The sequence below is a fragment of the Engystomops pustulosus genome, chromosome 3 (assembly GCF_040894005.1).
Source record: "Engystomops pustulosus chromosome 3, aEngPut4.maternal, whole genome shotgun sequence".
In the NCBI taxonomy this organism is placed as follows: Eukaryota; Metazoa; Chordata; class Amphibia; order Anura; family Leptodactylidae; genus Engystomops; species Engystomops pustulosus.
The window spans coordinates 131,621,735-131,645,034 of NC_092413.1; the positions used below are offsets into that span (position 1 = coordinate 131,621,735).

The 23,300-nt window shown below is 39.5% G+C and overlaps 1 protein-coding gene across 20 annotated transcripts in view; it reads right to left on the reverse strand.

Moving 5' to 3' along the window:
• The window catches only part of RIMS1 (regulating synaptic membrane exocytosis 1), a 258,952-nt gene that overhangs the window by 213,570 nt on the left and 22,082 nt on the right, over positions 1–23,300 (reverse strand). For 18 of the 20 annotated variants that reach the window (XM_072142150.1, XM_072142154.1, XM_072142153.1 and 15 more), the window contains exons 2-3: positions 11,375–11,588; positions 9–20 (exon numbers count right to left, since the gene is read on the reverse strand). In XM_072142150.1, coding sequence (XP_071998251.1) covers positions 9–20; positions 11,375–11,588 — 226 coding nt within the window. The remainder of the gene's footprint in view (positions 1–8; positions 21–11,374; positions 11,589–23,300) is intronic. The other 2 variants (XM_072142134.1, XM_072142140.1) reach the window with 1 other exon arrangement.

The following is a 23,300-nucleotide window of genomic DNA, read 5'->3' on the forward strand; positions in this document are numbered from 1 at the left end:
GTTCTAACCACTTTGTCCTCCTGTGGGAAAGCATCCAAGAAAGCAGAATAAAAAGAGAAAAAAATATAGAAAATTAATAATAAGCAGGTTTAATGAGCAAAATTAAAAAGGTCAAAGTTAAATTAAATAAAGGCTTTCAAGAAAGTGCAGAATTACTTAACGTATGAAGAATTGGTTTTGTTACGTTTTTCCTTTGTGGAAAAATCAAAGCTCTCTTTGAAGCTAATGTCCGCCCATGAATTTCTACCATATTATTTTGACTAAAAGACGCACTTTTGGTAAGAAAATGTCTTGCTAAAAAGAGCCTGCCGAAGGTCAGGAGGATTCAGCACTCCCAGACCCTCCTGATTGCTGTTATGGAGATCGGGTGAAGTGCTGATGAAGATTTCACCCGAACTCCTACAGTGCAGAGCCCCAGCACTGCTCCCTTCTTCCTGCCATCCCGACAAGTGTTTCAGCAGGACCTTGAGTGATGTAAGAAACATGTGACTAATTGCATTCTTCCTGCATCACCGCAAGGTCTCTCATGCTGCCAGTTGACACTGTGTAAGAAAAAGAATATGTGTTGTATAGCAGTACTGGGTGTACTGCTGTGTGTGTATAGCTGTACTGGGGGTGCTGCTGCTGTGTGTGTGTGCATAGCAGTGCTGGGTGTGTTGCTCTCTGTGTGTATAGCAGTACTGGGTGTACTGATGTGTGTGTATAGCTGTGCTAGGGATGCTGCTGTGTGTGTATAGCTCTGCTGGGGATGCTGCTGTGTGTGTATAGCTGTGCTGGGGATGCTGCTGTGTGTGTATAGCAGTGCTTGGTGTTCTGCTGTGTGTGTAGCTGTGCTGAGGGGCTGCTGTGTGTATGTATAGCAGTTCTGGGTGTGTTGCTCTCTATGTGTATAGCAGTCGTTAGTGTGTTCATGAGAGTGAATCTATGTTTCAGGCCTGAGTAAGTAGATGTAAATTGATGTAGCAGGGCTGAGTGTATGTGAATGAATGGATGTAGCAGCGTTATGTGTGCTGTGCTTGTGTGTGACCAACAAAATTCTTAATTGGTGTAAAATATATTTTTTCACTTTTTTGGGGTGCATCTTATAGTAAGGTGCCTCAGACAGTCTGAAAGATATACGATATTGACTGCAAGTATTTTTAATGCTTCAATGGATGCTTGCTGTATCATGTTTGAGTACACAAGGAATAACACGTTTTCTGATCAATATGTTCCTTGAACTGTATTATTTAGCAATTTTCCACTTTTAATGCTCCATCTCTCTTTTTTTTTAAACTCGATTATTGAACAAGAAGGAAAAAGGCACATACGAATATCATAAAGCATATACAGTGCTTACATATACAACATCGGCGCCGGGGGAGAACGCTTCTCACCCCCGCCCCTCTCCATAGGAATACACAGCGCACGGCGCCGTATTCCGCAGAAAGATAGGACATGTCATATCTTCCTACGGGCTACGGAACGTACCGTTCCCGTACTGCGCCGGAAGGCCATAGTAGTGTATGGGGGACGTATATACAGCGTATTGGTCGTATGTATGTCCCCCATACGTTCATGTGAATGCAGCCTTTAAGGTGTTTTTCCACGAAAAAGTTAGGCCCTTTCCACAAAATAGGGCCTAACTTGCTGATCAGTGAGGGTGTTAGTGCTGAGACCCCCACAGATCCCGAAAACGAGGGGTCCAAAATACCTCTGTTAGACCACCTCATCGTTCCATCAGACTAATGGTGCAGACAGCTCTATTCTGCTCTATTAATCTCTATGGAGCTGACGGAGATGTAAGTGCGGCGCTCAGCAATTTTCATTAGCTCCGTAAATATTAATGGAACAGAATGGTCATGCCCCGCCGTTTGCTCCATTAGTGTGACGGAGCAACAAGGGGACCGACGGAGGTACATGGGACCCCTCGTTTTCGTGATCTGTCGGGGGTTCTAATAACTGAGACCCCCACTGATCAGCAGGTTGGGCTCTATCCCATGGATAGGGCCTAACTTTTAAGCGTAAGAAAACCCCTTTAAGTGCTATATACAAGAAAACTTCATACACATAAAAGCTGTGCAGGAGATGCAGTTTAGTGCTCACACGGTAGACAATCTCCTCTTTCCAAGGCCTCACACCACAATAGACATAATAAAGCAAAATTCTGTAAATTGCCAAAGCACAGTTCAAATAGCGGCAGAAGAAACTATTTACATAATGGCATTAAACAAAGAACAATTCACATGAAAGCATCAAGCGAGAAGGACAAAGCCGAAGCAGAATATAGGGTCAGGGGGGAGTCGCACCATGTACCCCATACTTTTGTATATTTCTCAGGGTGCTGCCTGTGTAAAAAGGCTACATTTTCATATGGTACTATAACATCTCTTATTCTTAGTTTTGCCTGAGCTGCTGGGTGGCAACGGATCCATAACTTTTCAGTCACTCGGAACAAAGAGAAAAGTGACCTGTATTTAATTGAGCAAAACACTTGAGAGTGACAAACTACTAGTTAGGTCCAGTAGACTCTGTTGGTCCTGATTCACTTGTCTTTCATTCAGCTTCTGCACACTCCTCTCCCTACATTCTCTATAGACTTCCTTGTAATGTGATAAATGTGCGAGTTGGCCGTCTGTCTTTGAGGATGAAGATGGATTTAGAAGGGATTGCTAAGGAAATGTCAATTTAGGAAAGAGCAGAAAGGAGCCAGATAATAGGGGGATAGCCATAAGATAATATATTATAACAACATTTATTAAATTTACTTGGATTTACATGTTTACCGTATATAGCTGGTTTTATAATAAAGGGGCTGTTCACTCTAAGTAGTCCCTATCTATGTTGATAAACATCTTATGAAGCATTTTTTATAATAAAGAACTTTAGATTCTTTGCATAGACATAAATGATAAATTGTTACCACCAACAATTGTAACAGGGAAGCTTGCTGCATATTGTTGTATTAAAGAGAATCTACAGAGGTAAAGTTACACAGATCTCCAGGGCTGCTACCTAGCATTGTCTACAGCTATTCATGGTCAAAACTGCTGACAGATTCCCTTTAAAGGGGTATTCCCATCTGGGCATTCACATTTAAATTAATTCATTTGCCATATGTAAACATTTCTTCAATTGGATGTTTTTAAAAAAATGTTCCTGTGAGAAGATAATTTCTCATAAATGTAGTCATTCTGTCCCTTAGAAACGGGATGGGTTCCTTGGATACGACCACTTCACAAGCTGGCAGCGGTGGCCAGATTCCTGTCTGACCTGAATTCAGCGATCATTACCACAGGATGGCTGTGGGACATACAGTAACTCCCGGACATTGCATATACAAAAACCTTTTGTTTTAATAACATCTAATTGAAGAAATGTTTATAAACGGCAGATTAATGAAACTGAATGTGAGTGCCCAGACGAGAATACTCCTTTAAGGAATTCTATATAATACAGTTCCTTGTGAAAGTATTCGACCCCCTTGAACTTTTCTACCTTTTGCCACATTTCATGCTTCAAACATATAAAATTGTAATTTTTGGGGGGAAGAGTCAACAAGTGGGACACAAGTGGGAAATTTATTGGCTATTTTTTTTAAAAATATAATAAACTGAAAAGTTAGGCGTGTAATATTATTCGTCCCCCTTTAGTTAATACTTTGAAGAACCACCTTTTGCTGCGATTACAGCTACAAGTCGCTTAGGGTATCAGGTCTCTATCAGTTTTGCACATCAAGATGCTGAAATTCTTGCACATTTTTCATTGGAAAACAGTTCAAGCTTAGTGAGGTTGGATGTCCATTCTAACATCTGTATACGTTTAATTGTGAACCATTTAATGGAAGATTTTGCTTTATATTTAGGATCATTGTCTTGTCCCATTCTCAGGTCCTTTGTAGACTCCAACAGATTTTCTTCCAGAATTGTCCTGTATTTGGTTCCATCCATCTTCCGTGTCCCTTCAAATGAAAAGCAGGACTAAACCATGATGCTGCCACCACCATGTGTGACAGTGGGTACGATGTGTTCAGGGTGATGAGTTGTTTTGCTTTTACACCAAATATATTATTTGGAATTGTTGCCATAAAGTTTGATTTTGGTTTCATCTGACCAGAGCATCTTCTTCCACATGTTTAGTGTCTCCCAGGTGACTTGTGGCAAACTTTAAACAAACCTTTTTTATAAGTATCTTTGAGAAATGGCTTCTTCTTACCATTCTTCCATAAAGTTCAGATATGTGCAGTGTATGACTGATTATTGTCCTACGGACAGACTCTTCCAACTGTAGTTCTCTACAGTTCATGCGGATTGATCATGGGCCTCTTGCATCTCTGATCAGTCTTCTCCTTGTTTGGGATTAAACTTTAGAGGGACGGCCAGGTAGATTTACAGTGGTCTGATACTCCTTCCATTTAATTTTTAATTTCTTGCACAGTGCTCCTTGAGATGTTTAAAGTTTGTGAAATCTTTTTGTATCCAAATCCAGTTTGACCCCTTAAAAGTGGTATTGCATGAATAAGCATAATTCATATACAAATAGGTCCTTAAAATATAAGCTAATATGTAATTAGTTGTTATTTAAAATTTTGTTCCCCTTAGCAGAAAAATGCTGTGGACATACACTGTATGTATAAAGAACTAAAATGCTACTGGCCCTTTAATCAGTCCGTTGATTTTCTCCACGTGGAACAGACACAAGACAGAAGATGGCAGCTGGTCACATATCCACATCACATGTCCTGCACCTACATGTGATCATGTTTGCAGTGCTTCCAGTATGGCCGTTGTTGTGGTGAGATATCATCTCAGTGGGGTAATGTGCAGTGATTGAAGCTACACATCATTACTATTGTAACAGAGCAGGATAGTCTTTTACATCATCACTGGGAGCAAAGCCTGAGAGGGAGTTGGAAGCTACCGAGAACTGAAAGATCATGGGAATTGTAGTTTCCAGTGGCGACCATTTCAGAGATGACTCCGCATACTTTTGCGAGGCCATAAAATTTTTTGAATCATAAAACTGAACTATTTAGGCTCCATTTTGCTCGTTTTTGCATAACAAATTGCACTTCAAAGTGGCAATATTTAATACTTCATGTCATGAACTGGGAAGCAGGTAAAAAATTCCAAATGAAGTGCAATTTGTTATGCAAAAACAAGCCCTCATACAGCTCTTTACATGGAAAAATAAAAAAGTTATAGATTTTTGAAGGTGGGGAGTAAAAAATGGAAACATCAGGTTAAACAGAAGCCGGAGACTATCACAGAGCAGGTGTATTTATACGGCAACTTGGTTGTACACAAGTGGATTATATTTCTCATCATCAGTCATTTAGGACAACATTGGATCATTCAGAGATCCTCACTGAGTGAGTTTGTTGCACTGAAAGTAAAGGGGCCGAATAAAATTGCACACTCGACTTTTTATTTATTGTTTTTTACAAAAGTTTAAGATATCCCATAAATTTTGAACAAAATTCAATTTCATATCTTTAACCCCTTAACGCAGCAGCCTTTTTTCGTTTTTGCGTCTTCATTTTTCACTTCCCATGTTCAAAAATCTATAACTTTTTTATTTTTCCTTGTACAGAGCTGTGTTATGGCTTATTTTCTGCGTAAAAAGTCATTACTTCAAAATGGTGGTATTAAATATTCCATGCCATGTACTGGGAAGCGGGAAAAAAATTCCAAATGCAGTGAAATTGGTGAAAAAACTGTATTTGTGCCGTATTCTTGTGGGCTTGGATTTTACGGATTTCACTGTATGCCCCAAATGACATGTCTACTTTATTTTTTGGGTCGGTACAATTAGGGGGATACCAAATTTCTATAGGTTTTATAATTTTTTCATACATTTACAAACATTAAAACCTCCTGTACAAAAATTTTTTGGGGGATTTTGCCATCTTCTGGTGCTAATAACCTTTTATACTTTGGTGTATGGAGCTTTGGGAGGTGTTGTTTTTTGTGGCTTTTGATGACGTTTACAATGTTATAATTTTTAGGACTGCACGACCTTTTGATCACTTTTTATAGAATTTTTTATTTATTTTTTTAAATGGCATAAAAGTGCCATTTTCGACTTTGGGCGCGATTTTCCGTTACGGGGTTAAACGCAGTTGAAAACTGTTGATACATTTTGATAGATTTCGGACGCAGTGTTCCCTAATGTGTTTATGATTTTTACTGTTTATTTATATTTATATCAGTTCTACAGAAAGGGGGGTGATTTGAGTTTTTAGGGGGATTTTTTATTATAATTTTTTTAAACTTTTTTTTATTTTTACTATTTTCCAGACTCCCTAGGGTACTTTAAACCTAAGTTGTCTGTACGATCCTATCATATACTGCCATACTACAGTATACAAGGATGTTACTGATAGCACTTTGTAATGAATGATTTAACCCGAAGCAGCCTTGGGTCTTCGGAAGATCCGAGGCTGCCATCGTGACGGATCGCCGCTCCCCGATGATGTCACAGGGAGCGATGATCCTCAGAAAGATGGCGGCGCCATCTTTTTGAAGCCACCGGCAGCTTCGCCGGCGGTGATCAGCAGGAAAACACCCGTGATCGGTATTGGCACCAATCGCGGGTGTTACCGGTAAGCCTTTGCTGCAATATGCCGTAATACGTAGTATTACGTCACATGTCAGTAAGGGGTTAAAGGAAGCCTACCATCTCGGATCTACCTATTAAGGTAGATCCGGTGGCAGGTTCAACTAAGGAATGACATGGGAGTCCTTTTTAGGGCTAATCCTTTAGTGGCCTATAACTTTATACATTTTTTATTGCCCTAATATGCAAATATCTGAAAGAGACTACTGGGGCGTACACGGCCCAGTAGTCTCACGGAAACTACACGGCCCACCTACTCCACGCCCCAGTAGCCTCCTACTATGATATCTTGATCCACGCTCTGCATGGACCCTCTATGCAGAGCCAGCGGCTGCGCATACTTGGCTTCGAAACCGGAGCTATTAAGCATGCGCACTAGCTCTGGCTTCGCAGCCGAATACGTGCAGCCGCCAACTCTGCATAGAAAGACTATTCAGAGCAGGGACGTGTGCGCACAGCTACCAGGAGCTGCGCACTGAAGGAGGAGGATCCAAAGAGGCTACTGGGGTGTGGAGTAGCCGCGCCATGTAGCCTCATCTCCGACTACTCCACGCCCAAGTAGCCTCTTTCATATTTTTGCATATTAGGGCAATAAAAGATTTATAAAGTTACAGGCCACTCAAGGATTAGCCCTAAAAAGGGCTCCCATGTCATTCATTAGTTGAACCTGCCATCGTATCTACCTTAATTGGTCTATCCGAGATGGTAGGTCTCCTTAAAGTTTGAAGCCTGAAATGTGACAAAAGGTAGAAAAGTACAAGAGGGCTGAATACTTCTGCAAGGCACTGTAAGTACACAGTTATGTGCTATACCTACTTGACAAGGAGAAAGACAACTATGTTTTAGTTTTTTGTCTACTTATGTTTATCTATGCATATTTTATGTCTAAGGTATAAGTGACCCCTCAAGTAAACAAAAGAATTGTTTAGACTACAACAGTGTGTATATATATATATATTTCTCATAGATAAAGCTATTTAATAACTGAATTTATGTGTTATTATGCTTACCTTACGGTATACAAGACTGATACTTTGCTATCTTTAATTCTTTAATCGAAACATAGCGCGGGTTGAAATCACAATCCACTATAATATTTTTATTCTAACCTGAATTAAAAGGGATATCCCAGTTAAAGAACCTTTTACCAGTAAGAGAGACTAAAGTTCTTAACTGGCAACAGTGGTGGGGCGGGGGGTTAAAGGGGTTGTCCAGTAACAAAAAGTTCTATTCTATTCACATGGGGTTTCAGTGGTTGACCGCCACAGATCACCAGAATGGAGGTTTGTTGTACCACCATTACAATCCAAAAGAATGGAGCGACATAGATAACAGTCACAGGTGCGCCCTTCTGCTCTATTCGTTTGAGGTACAATGTTCTCAGGATCCATGGTGGTCCCACCTCTGAGACCCAAACAATCAGCAAGTTAGAATCTATCAACAGGATTGGGACTATCTTGTTGTGACTGGACAAACAGTTTAAGCACTCCTTTCATTTGGGCTAAAGTTTCTATAACACAACCCTTTAGATAGCAGCTTTGGATGTGGACATTAATACTGTAGAGTGGATGGCTGAAATGTATGTATAACATTGAATAGGAAGTCAGCATTAATTCTATGCACAATGTTAGGCAGCTAATTTGTATAAGTACCTATTGTGCCAAAAAAAAGCTCAAACATGACAAGTAATGAAATTTAGAAGACTTTGAAAAGTCTCCTATATATGGTACTAAGCTAAGTACAGCAGATCCTTGGGTCCTGTAAGTGGTAAAGTGAAGCCTCAACACGTTTTGGTTATGTGAGATGTACTTTTTTTGCTAATAATATCATGAATGGCACACACAATGTCTCTATTATTCTTTGCATGCATGGTACCACCTTTTCCTTTAGGAATTTAACACACCCAACTGGCCATCCGCCTGATGTCAAATAAAATGTCATCAAACCAGGTCACCTTCTTCCATTGCTACATGGTGCAAGTTCTGATGTACATGTGCCTATTGAAGTCAATTGTAGCAGTGGACAAGGGTCACCATGGGCAGATTGATGAGTCTTTGCAAGCTACAATGCCGTCTTGTTATCATTGTCAGCCTTAAACTTTCCTCAACTTTTCTTTTAGATTGTCCAATATGGGCTAGCCTTGAGAGTCCATCTTTCCTTTAATTATGCGCTGGTTGTCCTTCTTCAGACCACTGTTCAGAACCTTAACCATAAACCTTTTTTCTTGCTTTCAACCAATTAACTTTAAAAACTTCATTGGTGCCAATGAAACCAAATAGTCAAAGTTACTCACTTTACTTGCCAGTTTATTATAAGCTCTTGCATCCCTCAAGTAAACAAAATAATTGTTTAGAAGGTCTACAGAAGAGGGTTCATACACATCCATTAGGAATATTGATCTGAGGATAGCCATGGCATTTTAGTGCCTTGAGTACTATCGGTCGTTACACCGACTAACCAGAGAAAGATACTATGGGATTGACAGAGTTTTCCTCAAATGGCATTTTCCTGATGACACCCACACATTAGTAGTTTTTTGTCCAACTTTTGATCAATTCTTAAACACTTAATATATGAGAGAGAGAGATTGTTTTTAAGTTTCTGAGTTCTAAGCTCTTACAAATAGCTATTGGATGTTCCAGCTGTTGGATGTTCCATTTGTAGCCATTGATATTGGCACACATACATTTTATACCAGATTTTTACACCATTTTTATCTATAAAATGTCCAAGTTATTTATCACTCACCAACTCTGGATATGGTCTTCTTTGAAGGGGTAAATTTATTATGTTTAATAACTGGCATACTGTACTTTTTGTATAGTTCCTTTCACTCAAACATCCCATGGCATTACATAAATGATTTTTTTCACTTATTTGTAAACTCAATGGTAATGGAAAATGGTAAAATGGTAAAAGGATGTGGCTTGTCTGGAGCTTTGCTGATAATAAAAAACACCAGTTGTGCCTCGAGGCCTTCTTGTCCGTGTGCCATCTCTTGATTTTTTTATGCATCCGTAAAAATAGAAGGATGCTGACCCCTTATTTTCCAAATATAAACATTGAGGGGTTTTTTGTTGCCTCATAAACATTAATGGGGGAGACTACAACACAATCCCACAGACTTGCATAGGATAGTTTAGGACACTGATGATAAGTAGTACAAGAATCTATTTCTCATGGGTTGTAGGTCCCATTGGCAACAGTGTAGTTTCGTAGAGGACTGTACGAAAATAATTTATATTACAGGATTGTAGCTGGGCTAGGAGCACTGGAGAACACTGATGTGTGAGATCCCTTCACTGAGTAGAGCACCGCTCCTTCACTCTCCTTTACATAAAACCAGTAGTAGGCATAGGAGCAGAGGGGAGGAGCAGAGGAAGAGTTTTAATGCAAAAATCAAACACTCCTTAAAGGGCACCTTCCACCCCGATTCTACCTATAAAGGTAGATCGGGTGGTAGGTGGATGAATGGATCGTGAGGATAGCCCTTTTTTGGGCTAATCCTCACGTCCCGGCTATCTTTTAGAAAAGTTTATTGCAGGCATATGTACATTTTTTTATGCGGCTACGGGGGCGTGGAGTAGCCGGACATGATGCTACAAGTCACGGCTACTGCGCGCCCTCGTCCGAGTCCCCCTGCATCTGCGGCCGCGCAGTATGCCGGGGACTAGGACGAGTGCGCGCAGCTACGAGGAGCTGCACGCCGAAGATTAAATGGTAGGCGGAATAACGTGGCTACTGGGACGTGGAGTAGCCGTGACTTGTAACCTCATGTCCGGCTACTCCACTCCCCAGTAGCTGCATAAAAAAATTTACATATGCCGGCATTAAACTTTTCTAAAAGATAGCCGGGACGTGAGGATTAGCCCAAAAAAGGGCTCTCCTCACGTCCCATTCATCCACCTACCACCCGATCTAACTTTATAGGTATAATTGGGGTGGTAGGTGCCCTTTAAGTCTCCAAGCCCAGCTGGAATATTAATCAATTTTTCACAGTCCAACTGATATAGGCAACACACACAAAGATTCGGTTACACAGATCTCCAGGGATATTAATCATTTCAAAATGTACAGTTGCACTTCTCAGTGGGTGCTGTGGATTAGGGTTCCTTCCCAAATTCAATTGCCAAGTAAAACCAAAGCACATTGATATGCAATTAAGAGTGTTTCTTTATTAACAGCCAAGTTTCGCATACATTGCGTGATGTTGTGGCTGAGGTCCTCCCTTTTTAAAACACAACGGCTGTGTGTAGGTAGGTTGGAAATCAAGAGGCAACAGTATGCCGTAACACATAGGTAAGGTATAATTGTGCCCCATTCCTTTGTGTGCTGGAATCCAGTTGCCTACTGATTCTCAAGCTACCTACCCATGGCTGTACCTCAGTCAAAATGTGACATGTGAAACGTAGCCGTTAAAACACTCTCCACGGGTCTTACAAAACACAGTTGGCAGCTTGGATGCCAATTATCGTGTGTAACTGCTGCTAATTAGCTGCAGCAGAATTTGCTGGTAGTAACAAGCAGCCATTTAAAGTCACTTCAAATGGATGAGAATTTACAAAAATCCTACAGCGTAAAATGGTTGACATTGCAGTTTTAGAACCCACGGCAATATTCTACGTATGATCAATGAAGTTCATCCACCATTAACAAAACTCAAAAATAAGGGCCACATTTCTCCTTATTCCATTGTACCATTATTGCCCGGCATCTTAACGTATTTTTTTTGACAACATGAAAGAAAATAAGCACATTTCAGGTAAAGCAAACTTACATTATTGGACCGAAGTGAAACACGTCCTCCACAACGGGCACAAAATTTTGTTCGACAGTAAGAGCATAAATGTCCACAGCCATCTGCAAACTTTGTTTTGTGACAGATGCCACATGTTGGCGCATCATCCTTGTGTTCTCCAGGGTAACGACGAGTGTCCTCTCCTATTTTTCTGATTTGTTCTTTATAGCTTTCAAACTGTTGATGCAGCCTTCTGTAAAAGAAAAGAAAATAGGTCTAAGGATCAACCAATGGAATAAACAAAAGTAAAAAAAAGGGCACATAACTGTAATACACAGTATGAGCAATTTACTGCAAAATCACCTTCACATGTGGTGCTTGGTCCGATCACATATGCGTTTCCATTGAAATGCATGAGATTGGTAACCAGCAACCGATATCTTGCATTCAAACAACACTGGGTGCCAATTATCGATTGCATGCATTTCAATGGTAACGCATATGCGACCAGGTGGGCAAGCCCCTGGGCATTTGCATTATGGTTGTAAACGCAATACAAACACCATGTGTGACTGCACCCTGAGAGGTTTCTTTGTTAATCACTTCTCTCCAGATGAGAGATTCTTAAGCCTTTTACACTTACCCAGTGCTACCTGATGGAAAGTCTCAATGGTACACTAGAGAGTAGTGTCCTGTAAGTGGTATGCCTACAACTGCAGCAAAATTCTGAAGGAACTACATAATTTTGGAACATGACTCTTTACCAGTGATGCCATGCCCCCTTACATGAGGCTATTCCCCTTTCCTTACTAAGTAGAGTCCAAAGCCCATGATAAATGTGGTACTAATTAAGACTGAAATCTTTTCAGCCCCAAAAATGTTCAGTGCAAAGTAGCTTCAAACTACAAAACATAAACAGACACAAGACAACTAAAAAAGATTAATAGGCAAAAACTGCCTATTCTCCATGGTTGTGCGCTGCTGGCCTAAATCTTGATTCATGTGCCAGACTCAGAGAACAGGCCACTGGGCTGCAAGGAAAATAATGAAAAAAAAAATTAGGGTAAATTTTTGATACTCTCCTGATCCCTAGAAGGAAGACTCATTCCCTTTTGTAGTAAGATGTAGTAGATACATAACTTTCAGGGTTTTATCATAAACACTCAATGTTAACAGTCCATTAGACTTTTAAAAAGTAATAATTCAGTCCAAGCCAACAACCTATAAAAACAATACAAAGAAGGGTATTCCTACTTCCTAATTTCCTCACTCCTTAGTACATGCACTTGAAGTGTGAAATACACCGGGGTACATTTACTAAGAACAGTGCAGTCTGCACTATGTGCAGTTTACCTTAGTAGTGTGTAGACGGCGATAGATTCATGACTTGTGTCAAACGTTCTTCATGAATCTGGAGCCCCCTGCACTGCTCTGACAGAGTGCACCAGTTTTTTGTGGGTGCACCTTCAACATACACACAACTCTGTAGAAATCGGCATAATAAATGTAGTGCACAGACCGACTGAGCACTGGAACACCCCTTCAGAGCCGAAATCTGTTTTGCATGATGAGTAGTCCATTGTGCACCACAAAATGTTGAATCGCCACAATTGTGTCTTGTGCACCAGACACACTTTTTTTTTAATCATGTTTATTTTTATTGAATTTTATAACATTAACATACAAATACAGGCGGTCCCCTACTTAAGAACACTCGACTTACATACGACCCCTAGTTGCAAACAGACCTCTGGATATTGGTAATTTATTGTACTTTAGTCCTAGTCTACAATAAACAGCTGTAACAGTTAGCACAGGTGTCTGTAATGAAGCTTTATTGTTAATCCTGGTTCTTATGACAACCCAAATCCAATTGTCACAGAGACCAAAAAAGTTCTCGCTGGGATTACAATGATAAAATATACAGTTCCGACTTACATACAAATTCAACTTAAGAATAAAACCTACAGACCCTATCTTGTATGTAACCCAGGGACTGCCTGTAAATGCACTTTGCATTACTATTAGATGTGTGTACTTATATGAGGAGAAAAATACAAGTTTGGACATTAATGGCTTGCATGGACCCATAAAGTACAACAAAGCATTAGGAAAATGTCTGCAACTTAAGACACCAGAGAAGTGGAATATAATAAAATAACCCCCCCCCCCACACACACACACACACACACAGAGTGCCTCAGACACTTCGTAAATACCAGTACAAGCAGTGTGCACAGAAGAGAACGTGCAAAGTCCCACAGAAAACTGTCACACGGCCCTTAGTAAATGTGGGCCACTGAGAATAAATCTAGAAAGGTTATTTAGGTTCTTTAGTTATTTAGTTATCTCGTTGCACCAGAATTGGTTATAGTTTTGGAACACTTTAACATATCCAGTTGATTTTGAGAAGGTTTTCTCATGACACATTGTACTTCATGTTAGTTGTAAAATGTAAGTGCTAAGTTTTATGTTTGTTCTGAAAAAAAAAAAAAGCTACCCAAAAAGCTTGATAACTAACATTTCTGGAATGTCTGCTTTATGACACAGTTTTTTTAAGTGTCCTCTCATTTTTCTAGGATGTTAGAAGATTAGGTGCGATTTTTCTCATTTTCATGAAAATTGACAAAACTCACATTTTGAATGACAACTCAACTTTCAAGTGACTTTGAAAAGCCTAAAAAATAATAACCCCCCCTACCCAAATTACCCCACTATAGAAATTACACACCAAACTAAATGTAAGTGCGATGTAGGAACTATTGACTATTTTTTTGGAAAATACATGCATTTAGGCGAAAAATGACACTTTCACAATGATTTAAATGATGAAATGCTCTGCAAAGTTTGATGCCCCATTTCTCCCGAGTGTACCGATACCCCATGTGTGGTGGTAACTTGCTGTATGGGCGCACAACCGGGCATAGAATAAAAGCAGCGCCATTCAGAGCAGATTTATATTATCACATTGTACCATACATTGTACTTTTTTTTTGGGTAATGTGAACATATGAGGCTTATTATTTGGGGGGTGAGATTCAATGTATAGATAATTAATTTGGGGGTCTATAGCTTATTCACAAGATTTTTTTAACAAATTTGAGGGGGACACAAACAAAATAATTAACTTCTTTTTTGGTTTTTAGCACTTTTTTTGCCCAATGACCGTAACATAAAAATAATATTTTATCTTTTATTCTTTATTCGGTTGACTGCAATTACGGTGATACCTCATTAATAAAGTTTCTTATCTTTGCTCAAAAAAAAAAAAAATAGTAGAAAATCAAATTTTTTTAGTATCAACAACTTTTCAGGGGTATAACTTCTGTATTTTACTGTTGACAGATCTGATTGAGGGCTTATTTTTTGCGAAAAGAGTTTTTCTTTTCAGTTGTATCATTTTGGGGCACATCATTTTTTTATCGCTTTTTGATGAGGGTATTTAATGAAAAATTATATATTACGGGAAGTTGTTTGTGGTTTTTTTTTTACGTTGCTCACAAGTTTCAATATTCATTTAGATTTATTGTACAGATTAATACGGACACTGTGATACCAAATATGTACGTTTTTTGTGTTTTACATACTTTACATGGTATTTATATGTAAATGTAGTGGTGGAGAGTTGTAACTCTTCTCTTGCAGAATCAAAAATGAACTTTAGGACTGGTGTCATAAGGTTTGAGGCCTTGAACCCCATATAGAACATATAGAGATGCTACTGGTTCAGTGACATCGAATCTCGTTGCAGGAAAACTTTAAAGAGGACCTGTCACCTCTAAAAACTGCTACTAAAGTAAGCAACTCCTAGTGCTACAGCATATGCCGCAGTGTTACACTGCTAGCGTTATCTGAAACCTCCGCAGCGCTGTACAATTGAACACGCTGGACCGTGCTGTAAGTGGTCGGGCGTATTCATGAGGGGAACAACCTCGGCCTATGGAGTAGGAGGGTGGTCCGGGGGAGAGGCAGCGCGAAGACTGCCAAGCTTCATGCAGCAGTCTCCGCCCCAAATTGTACAGCGCTGCAGTGTTTGATAGCGTTATTGGAGGTTTCCGATAACGCTAACAGTGTAACACTGCGACATATGGTGTAGCACTAGGCACTGCTTACTTTAGTAACCAGACCCTAGTGCAGTTTTTAGAGGTGACAGGTCCTCTTTAACCATAAGTTCAATCAAGTTCATGATTGAACCGATCTGTTACATCTGTTTATTAGTCGAGAAGCAAAACACTCCTACTTATGCAGCATGGTATGAAAAAGAGGTAAAATGTCTTTGGTAGTGTGATTGTTTCCGAGTGGATCCCGAGTGAGTTACTGACAAAAATAGAAGCATCCCTGTGAAAGAAGAGTTCACTACATTCCTCATAACAATGCCAACACATACAAGGCTGGTAATGATGCTATAAATAAACGGCAATTATTTTATTTTTAACCACTGTATCCCATCCTATTCTTCTTAGCTTTCACTAAACTACATATTTGATGTGTTCCATATTCTAAAAATGTATGCAGAAACTGCTACAGATAACAGAAACTCACACTTCCTGGAACGTAAAAAATTAATGGACACACAATGTAAAGCCCAAAAGGAAAAATGGATCAATAAAGATTAATGTTAAGTAGCAGAGACATAAATAATTAAGGGGCAGCACATTATGTCTAGAGGTCTTGTAGTATTATGTTTTAGCATCTGCTGATTACAGCAATTTTTACACTTGCCTTCTATTTCCTTTTGTTGCCGATTAACGACTAAAGATAGTAAATAACATTGTTCTCATTCAGACAAATATAGTTACTTATCTCATATGTACTGCTACTTAACCAGCGGTAGATCAGATCATTACTAATTTTTTTTTTCCTTTTCATATTATTTTACAAGAATTTTATCTTTGTTGGTGCAAAAACTATTTCCCAACCATAACAGAATAAGGTTTTAACAATAAGCCACAGGGTCACAACCAGGGCTGTGGAGTCAGGAAGCCAAACCTCTGACTCCAACTCCAACTCCAATTTCCTCAATTTCGACTCCGACTCCAGTTCCACAAAAATGGTCACGTCTCCGACTCTGTAGTCCTGTTTTTCTAGTCACTCAGTGCTTGAGATAAATGCGGGCATTTCTTCTTAGTGCCTTATTTCTATAATCTATAGCAGAGGAGCTTCACTCCTGAGCATGTACATAAAGTGCAGCACACACCCATCTCAACTAAAAGGGGTATCAGGGGTGCACAGGATGCGTTGACAGACCACATGCAGACTCTCAAACCATAAGTTGCAGTCCACACCCTGCTGACAATCAGAGTACAATGAGCACTTGTATAATGATGTAACATTACTGATGGAAGAATTAATTGGTGCAGGAGGCCTTGTTGCAGTGAGTACAGCTGCAGCTTCACTCTGTGACTTCTGACACTGATTGTATGCGTCAAGGTCAGGACCCAGTGCAGAATGCCCTCAGAAGAGGACCCGGGAGTGGTAAGTACTTGTCTGCTCCAGTATTAGTAGTTTTATGCTCTGGGGGTCTCCAGTATTTTAAGCCTGCTAAATGGTCTCCAATTATATTATTATATGCTCTGAATGCCGTATTTGGTTTCTGGGGTGGTATTTATTGCTGTGTTGTAGCAATTCTTATTTCTGTAGTGGCATTTTATCCTGTAATATGGTTGTGGTGCATCTAGGGTAATGGTTACTGATCCCCTTAAAGTTGGGCAGTATGACAATGTGGCACTTGGACCGACTAATGTCGCTCACACCTGGCCTAAATCCTTACATCAGGAACAGAACAAACATTTAAAGAAATGTTGAAAATGTTATAGTTTATTATGTTTGTGGAGTCGGAATCAGTTTATTTTATTACCACTCTGACTCCACAGCCCTGGTCATAACTACATGTGAAAGAAAGTAAGAAAATGTGAGACAGAGAGTGAAAAAATAGATACTAGCTCAGGTCATATCCCAATGTAAGGGCTGCTTAATGGACTGACCACAGTGTCCAGGAAAGGACTCCTTTGATCACAGTAAACATACATCAACATATCAGTTAGGCGATCTGGTTCTGTGGGGAAGCAGGGACTACTTATCACTATATTTCACTATGATACTTGTTACTGAATATCACTATGATGTTTCACAGTGTATATCACTAGCACTGCACAGTGTGATTCACGGCTCAACCAGAGCAGTGCCAATCTGCCTGAAGACAGGTGAATAAAAAATTCTGTATTACTGAGACATGAGGGTGCAACTACTACTCGTGCCGGACATGGATGTTTTGCCCTTATGAACTCTTGCAGATAAAGTCAAATTTACAATTACTGTTTATCAAGAAATCCTTCCTTCAATTTCTAACTATAAAATGAAAGTGACAGATTACAAATCTGCTGCAAAAAAACTTGGGATAGTGGTAGACTGTAAAATCAGCTCGAGAATTGTCCTAGCCCGTCTAAAGTCCATTTATCCAAGCCAATTTTGGGTGTGGCAAATGCCAAATACATGAAATGTAAATACAGGCGATCCCCTACTTAAGGACACCCGACTTACAGACAACCCATAGTTACAGACGGACCCCTCTGCCCACTGTGACCTCTGGTGAAGCTCTCTGGATGCTCTACTATGGTCCCAGACTGCAATGATCAGCTGTAAGATGCCTGTAATGAAGCTTTATTGATGATCCTTGGTCCAATTACAGCAAAAATTTTGAAACTCCAATTGTCACTGGGACAAAAGAAAAAAAATTGTCTAGAACTTCAATTATAAAATATACAGTTTGGACTTACATACAAATTCAACTTAAGAACAAACCTCCGGACCCTATCTTGTATGTAGCCCGGGGACTGCCTGTAGCTGCCAATAAATCATGGCACCACCCACATGCCATAGAGTCAGATGGTGTCCATGTGATACTCTTAATTCATAATGGGTAGCACATGCTTATTTGTACTCTGCAAGGAAGGAAACAAGTTTTTTTTTCCTTCTGTAAGTCTGTATAATGAAAAGTTATGCCATTTCTGTATCATGATTTTCCAGACCTCTGCTTGCTGTTGTGTACTGCTTACTTCCAGTGAATTAAAATCATTCCATGTTACATTCAGAGGAGAATAATCCAGGGGTATGTGAACCCTTGTTAAACCCCACAAGGGCTCACATAGTGTAGTGGGCTCTCTTTGTTTCCATCTGTGGTGAGCTGATAATCTGTTGAATATCAGGTGATGACAGTTCTTGAAAGGTGCCCTTAGAGTCAGTACTAAAAGATACAACAACACGAACGTCTAAAGTCATCATTAGAATTTCCAGAACTGTATAAGAATAGTTTAAATAACAGAGTACATAGTGATGCGCTCTTCATGAACACAACTACTGATTAATCTTTAATCCAAATGGAAAATTAGGGATTTTAAACAATTAAAACATTTAAAAGGGAGAATAATTAGATAGTTTTAATCTTCTCTATGAAGGGTGACAGCGCCTATTATTAGTACTACATTAAAAGCCAGTCCCAATTTTTCTTTAAGTTACTGTCACAGTAGTTTGGGAGTCTGCCAAGGCAGTATTTACTAATAGGGAAATCATAGTCTTCTGTTTAATTACAGAGCAATGTAAATGCCTAAGTTCTTGGATAACAAGTCTTGGTCTCTAAACATAATTCATGAAATTAAATACAGAATTAAAATAATGCATACTGCATAGTTTTTGCTACCACCAAAAAACTATTGTAAAAGAACAATATAACACATTGTAAGATATGTGTAAGATACCACATAACACATTTTAATTTATTGTCATTTTTCTGCATGAAAAGTTGCTATATTGGATGTTGGATAATTGCTTTGTGACTTATGGACTAAATAGAGATCATTTAACTGCATACTGGTGAACTCTGCTCGCTAAACTTTGCTTTCTGTTACACATAACGGTTTGTAGCCCCTTAAAAAAATCTTACAAACATCTAAACTTTTCCCATAGCTCTCCTTAAAGGACATCTACCACTAGGATCATGGATTGTAAACCAAGCACACTGACATCGCGATGTGTTCCCTCTCTGGCAGGATCTGCTCTTCTTTTACCTTCATACGCCCTGGTTTTTACAAAAAAAAGCTTCTTAACGACCTAGCCCGTTTTAGTTTTTTCACTTCCATTTTTCACTCCCCACCTTCAAAAATCTATAACTTTTTTATTTTTCCATGTATGCCAAATACAGTGAAAATGGTGAAAAACCACATTTGGGACAGTGCGATCACGGGGATACCACATTTATATAGGTTTTATAATGTTTTCATACATTTACAAGAATTAAAACCTCCTGTACAAAAAAATTGATTTTGATTTTGCCATCTTCTGGCGCTAATAACTTTTTCATACTTCGTTGTATGGACCTGTGGGTGGTGTCATTTTTTGCGACTATTTTTTAAAATTGCAAAAAAGTGCCATTTTCGACTCTGGGCGCTATGAAAAACGCAGTGAAAAACGGTTATTATATTTTGATAGATTGGGCATTTTCGGACACAGCAATGCCTAATGTGTTTATGATTTTTACTGTTTATTTATATTTATTTCAGTTCTAGGGAATGGGGGGTGTTTAGAATTTTTATATTTTTAATTTTAATTTTTACTATTTTTCACACTCCCTAAGGTACTTTAACCCAGGTTGTCTGATCGATCCTATCATATATGGGGATATTCCTCCTCATTCATTACAATGTGCTGATAGCACATTGTAATGAGAGGGTTAAAACGAGACAGCCTCGGGTCTTTGGAAGACCAGAGGTTGTCATGGCGATGGACCGCCGCTCGCCAATGATGTCACGGGGAGCAGCGATCCTCGGCAAGATGGCGGCGCCCATGCTCTGCCATCTTTTTGAAGCTGCCGGCAGCAGTCGACGAAATAGCGCCTGAGAAAGCGGCAATATTCAGCAAATACTTACCGGCTATGGAGAGGGCTCAGCCCATGAGCCCTCCCCATGCACTGGGACCCGACGTGCACCATACTACTACGCGCGTTGGTAAAATTATGTAAATGAGCCTGAGGGAATCCAGGCTCCATAGTTGCAAATGCAACCTGGAGCCCCTCAGGCTTATTTGCATGATTTTTAAAACCTTGTTTTCTTAAAAAACAGAGCATAAGAAGCTAAAAGAAGAACAGATCCTGAAAACACTTTAATAAATGTGGGCCTAAATAACAGGTCCAGAACGACTGAGTGTTGGTTTAGTGTGCCAAATCATTCCCTCTTAAATAATGAACCACAGGGTAGGAACCCATCTTCCAAATGTTTATGGCATCTGCTGAGTATTTATTGTTTAAGATAGTTAAAACATACAAAGGTGAAACTAAACTGACAATAGGTTACTATTTCCATCTTCAAAGAGGTGTGCCCCTGCATAACCCAAAACTTCTAGATGCAATTGGAATCTCGTCAAATGGTAACCAAGTGTCAATGAGTTCTTATGTTAAAAGTAGGAGAAACACAACGAAAAGAGAAAAGATAATCTGGCATTATATTATTATTATTGATCTTCTTGATCATGACTCACTTATAAAGATGCTATAAATGTAATAAGGTGGAGCCTCTAGATAAAATGATGGATATAAATATAAATGTCTTATCCTTCTGTAATTATTCATGCCATGGACTGCATTCAATAGGGAAAGATGTCAATGTACCAACTCAAACAAGTAAAAGATATAACTTTCCTTTGAATGCCAAACTGTAAAACATGAAGTTCCCATTTTCTTCTAGTGTGTTCTAGGAACTATATAAAAATGGTTCACAGCAGGAGGAAATCATTATTTTGCCATTTTTTCAATAATGTCTCTTCAACTTTTAGAAAAACTTGCCCATTCGAAAATTGCTAACATAAGAGTCTCCTGCACTGTGTTTCTGTGAGGCTAGTTCACCTTGATATAACAAAAGTAAAGGTGTTCTGCTATTTCCAACTGTGCAACTTTATGGAATCACTGAAATAAGAAGCCTGACAAATTCCATGCTACATCGCAATGCGGTTTTGATCACAGCTGTGAAAATTCATTGCCGATCCCTTGAACTATTTTCCAATGGATCTTCCTTAACTTCACAATGTTAAAGAAGAATAATGAGTCATAGAAAACAATGTCGAAATTCAAGTGAAACAGCATCCTGCCATATATTAGTGAAGCATTGAAGTGGCCACATAAAAAACTGCTAAGTTAAAAGGCTAAATAAAACAAAAGCTGAAGACTGTATTAGCCTGGTGTGTACATCTATTAGACACAACAGGGAATGTACCACCAATTTTAATTTTAATTAAAACCACAAAGTTTGAAATGTTATTATTTTCTTAATTGCATTTGTTTCTTCGGGGTTATGCTAAAATAATAAATGTTACATTTCATAAGAGTGATATGTGCAGAAATCACCATACACAATCCTATGAGCCAAAGTGTGAAAAAACTACCTGTCACAATACTGCAATTCAAAGGCAAATCTTTACAACCTTACAGAAATATTAGGTATAAACTGGATAGTTAGCATCCAGTATATATGATTGTAGCAGAACTCTAGAAGAAATTCACACATGCAAAGCGTAGTAACTCACAAACGTGAAGTTAAAAATGCACATATGTGAAACTGGCGTCCGCATTGAGGTTTTATAAGTGCATTTTTAACGTTTGTGAGTATGTTTTAAACAACATACTACGATATGAATGTGTATCGAGAAATAGCATCTGCTGTCTGAACAGTGGCTTATTCTTAAAGGGAACCTGTCACCAGGAGACCCATTTTTAGCACTCCCCCAGTCCCCACAGAGCATAGTACATACGCTGCCAAAGTGATTTTGTATAAAAAATTGGCTTTACAGAAAAAAAGATATGTTATATTGTACCTTTCATTAGCATCTGCTGTGTGACTAGGCAGTTGCCAAAAGGGAGGGTCTGGAAAGGAGTAGTTTCCCCCCACCCTTGGGGAACAGCTTCTCCATGTGACCTTTTCAAATATATGAAAACACCCATCACTTTGCTTAGCGACGCCCCCTGCTCCTCTACAGCCAATCCCAAGTGTGGGGAGACCCACCCTTTTGGCAACTGCCTAGTCACACAGCACATGCTAATGAAAGGTACAATATAGCATATCTTTTTTTCTTTAAAACCAATTTTTTATACAAAAACACTTTGGCAGTGTATGTACTATGCTCTGTGGGGACTGGGGGAGTGCTAAAAATGGGTCTCCTGGTGACAGGTTCCCTTTAAGGAAGATCCTTTGATTGTGCTAATACCCCAGAACGAAGTGGATCGTCGTTTGAAAGCCTTTGGAATTGTTTTTATAAAATAGACAATAAGAAGAATCACGAGCTCCTGTCATATTTACTTTTTTCTGCCTGTACTATGACACTAATTACATTGTCAGCACACTGCATCTCATAGCACAAGGAATCATGAAGTGCGCGCTTAGAAAGTCCCTTGCGTAAACATCACTAGGGATTCAAATTTGAGAACTTTCGTTCAGGGAAAACCCCCTTTAACATATCTCTGATTCTGTGGCACCCAGAAAAATAATGATATTATAAAATGGGGAGATTCTATTCTTAAATATGACACCAGAACTGTGCGACTGTTCAGAAGATACAGTCATTTGAAGTGGGACACTGTCATTCCATCTATCCACTCGTTATCTATACAGGCTATGCACAATAAGGAATTATGGTAGTCATGAATGGTTAACCCCTTAATGACCACCGTATCGGCTTTTTACGGCGGTCATTAGGGGAACTTCTTCTGACGCGTACGCCTTTCTACGGCGGCGCGTCAGAAGAAGATTTCGGGACACCGGGTCTTGCTGGTGCCGGTGTCGGGCTGTGATATCACAGCCTAGACCCGGCACTAACACCCGGGATCAGAAAAACTCCGATCCCGGGTGTTTAACCCCTTACACGCCGCGGTCAAGCATGACCGCGGCGTGCAAGTGTGTCCCGCGTGGATCGGACCCCCTGGTGT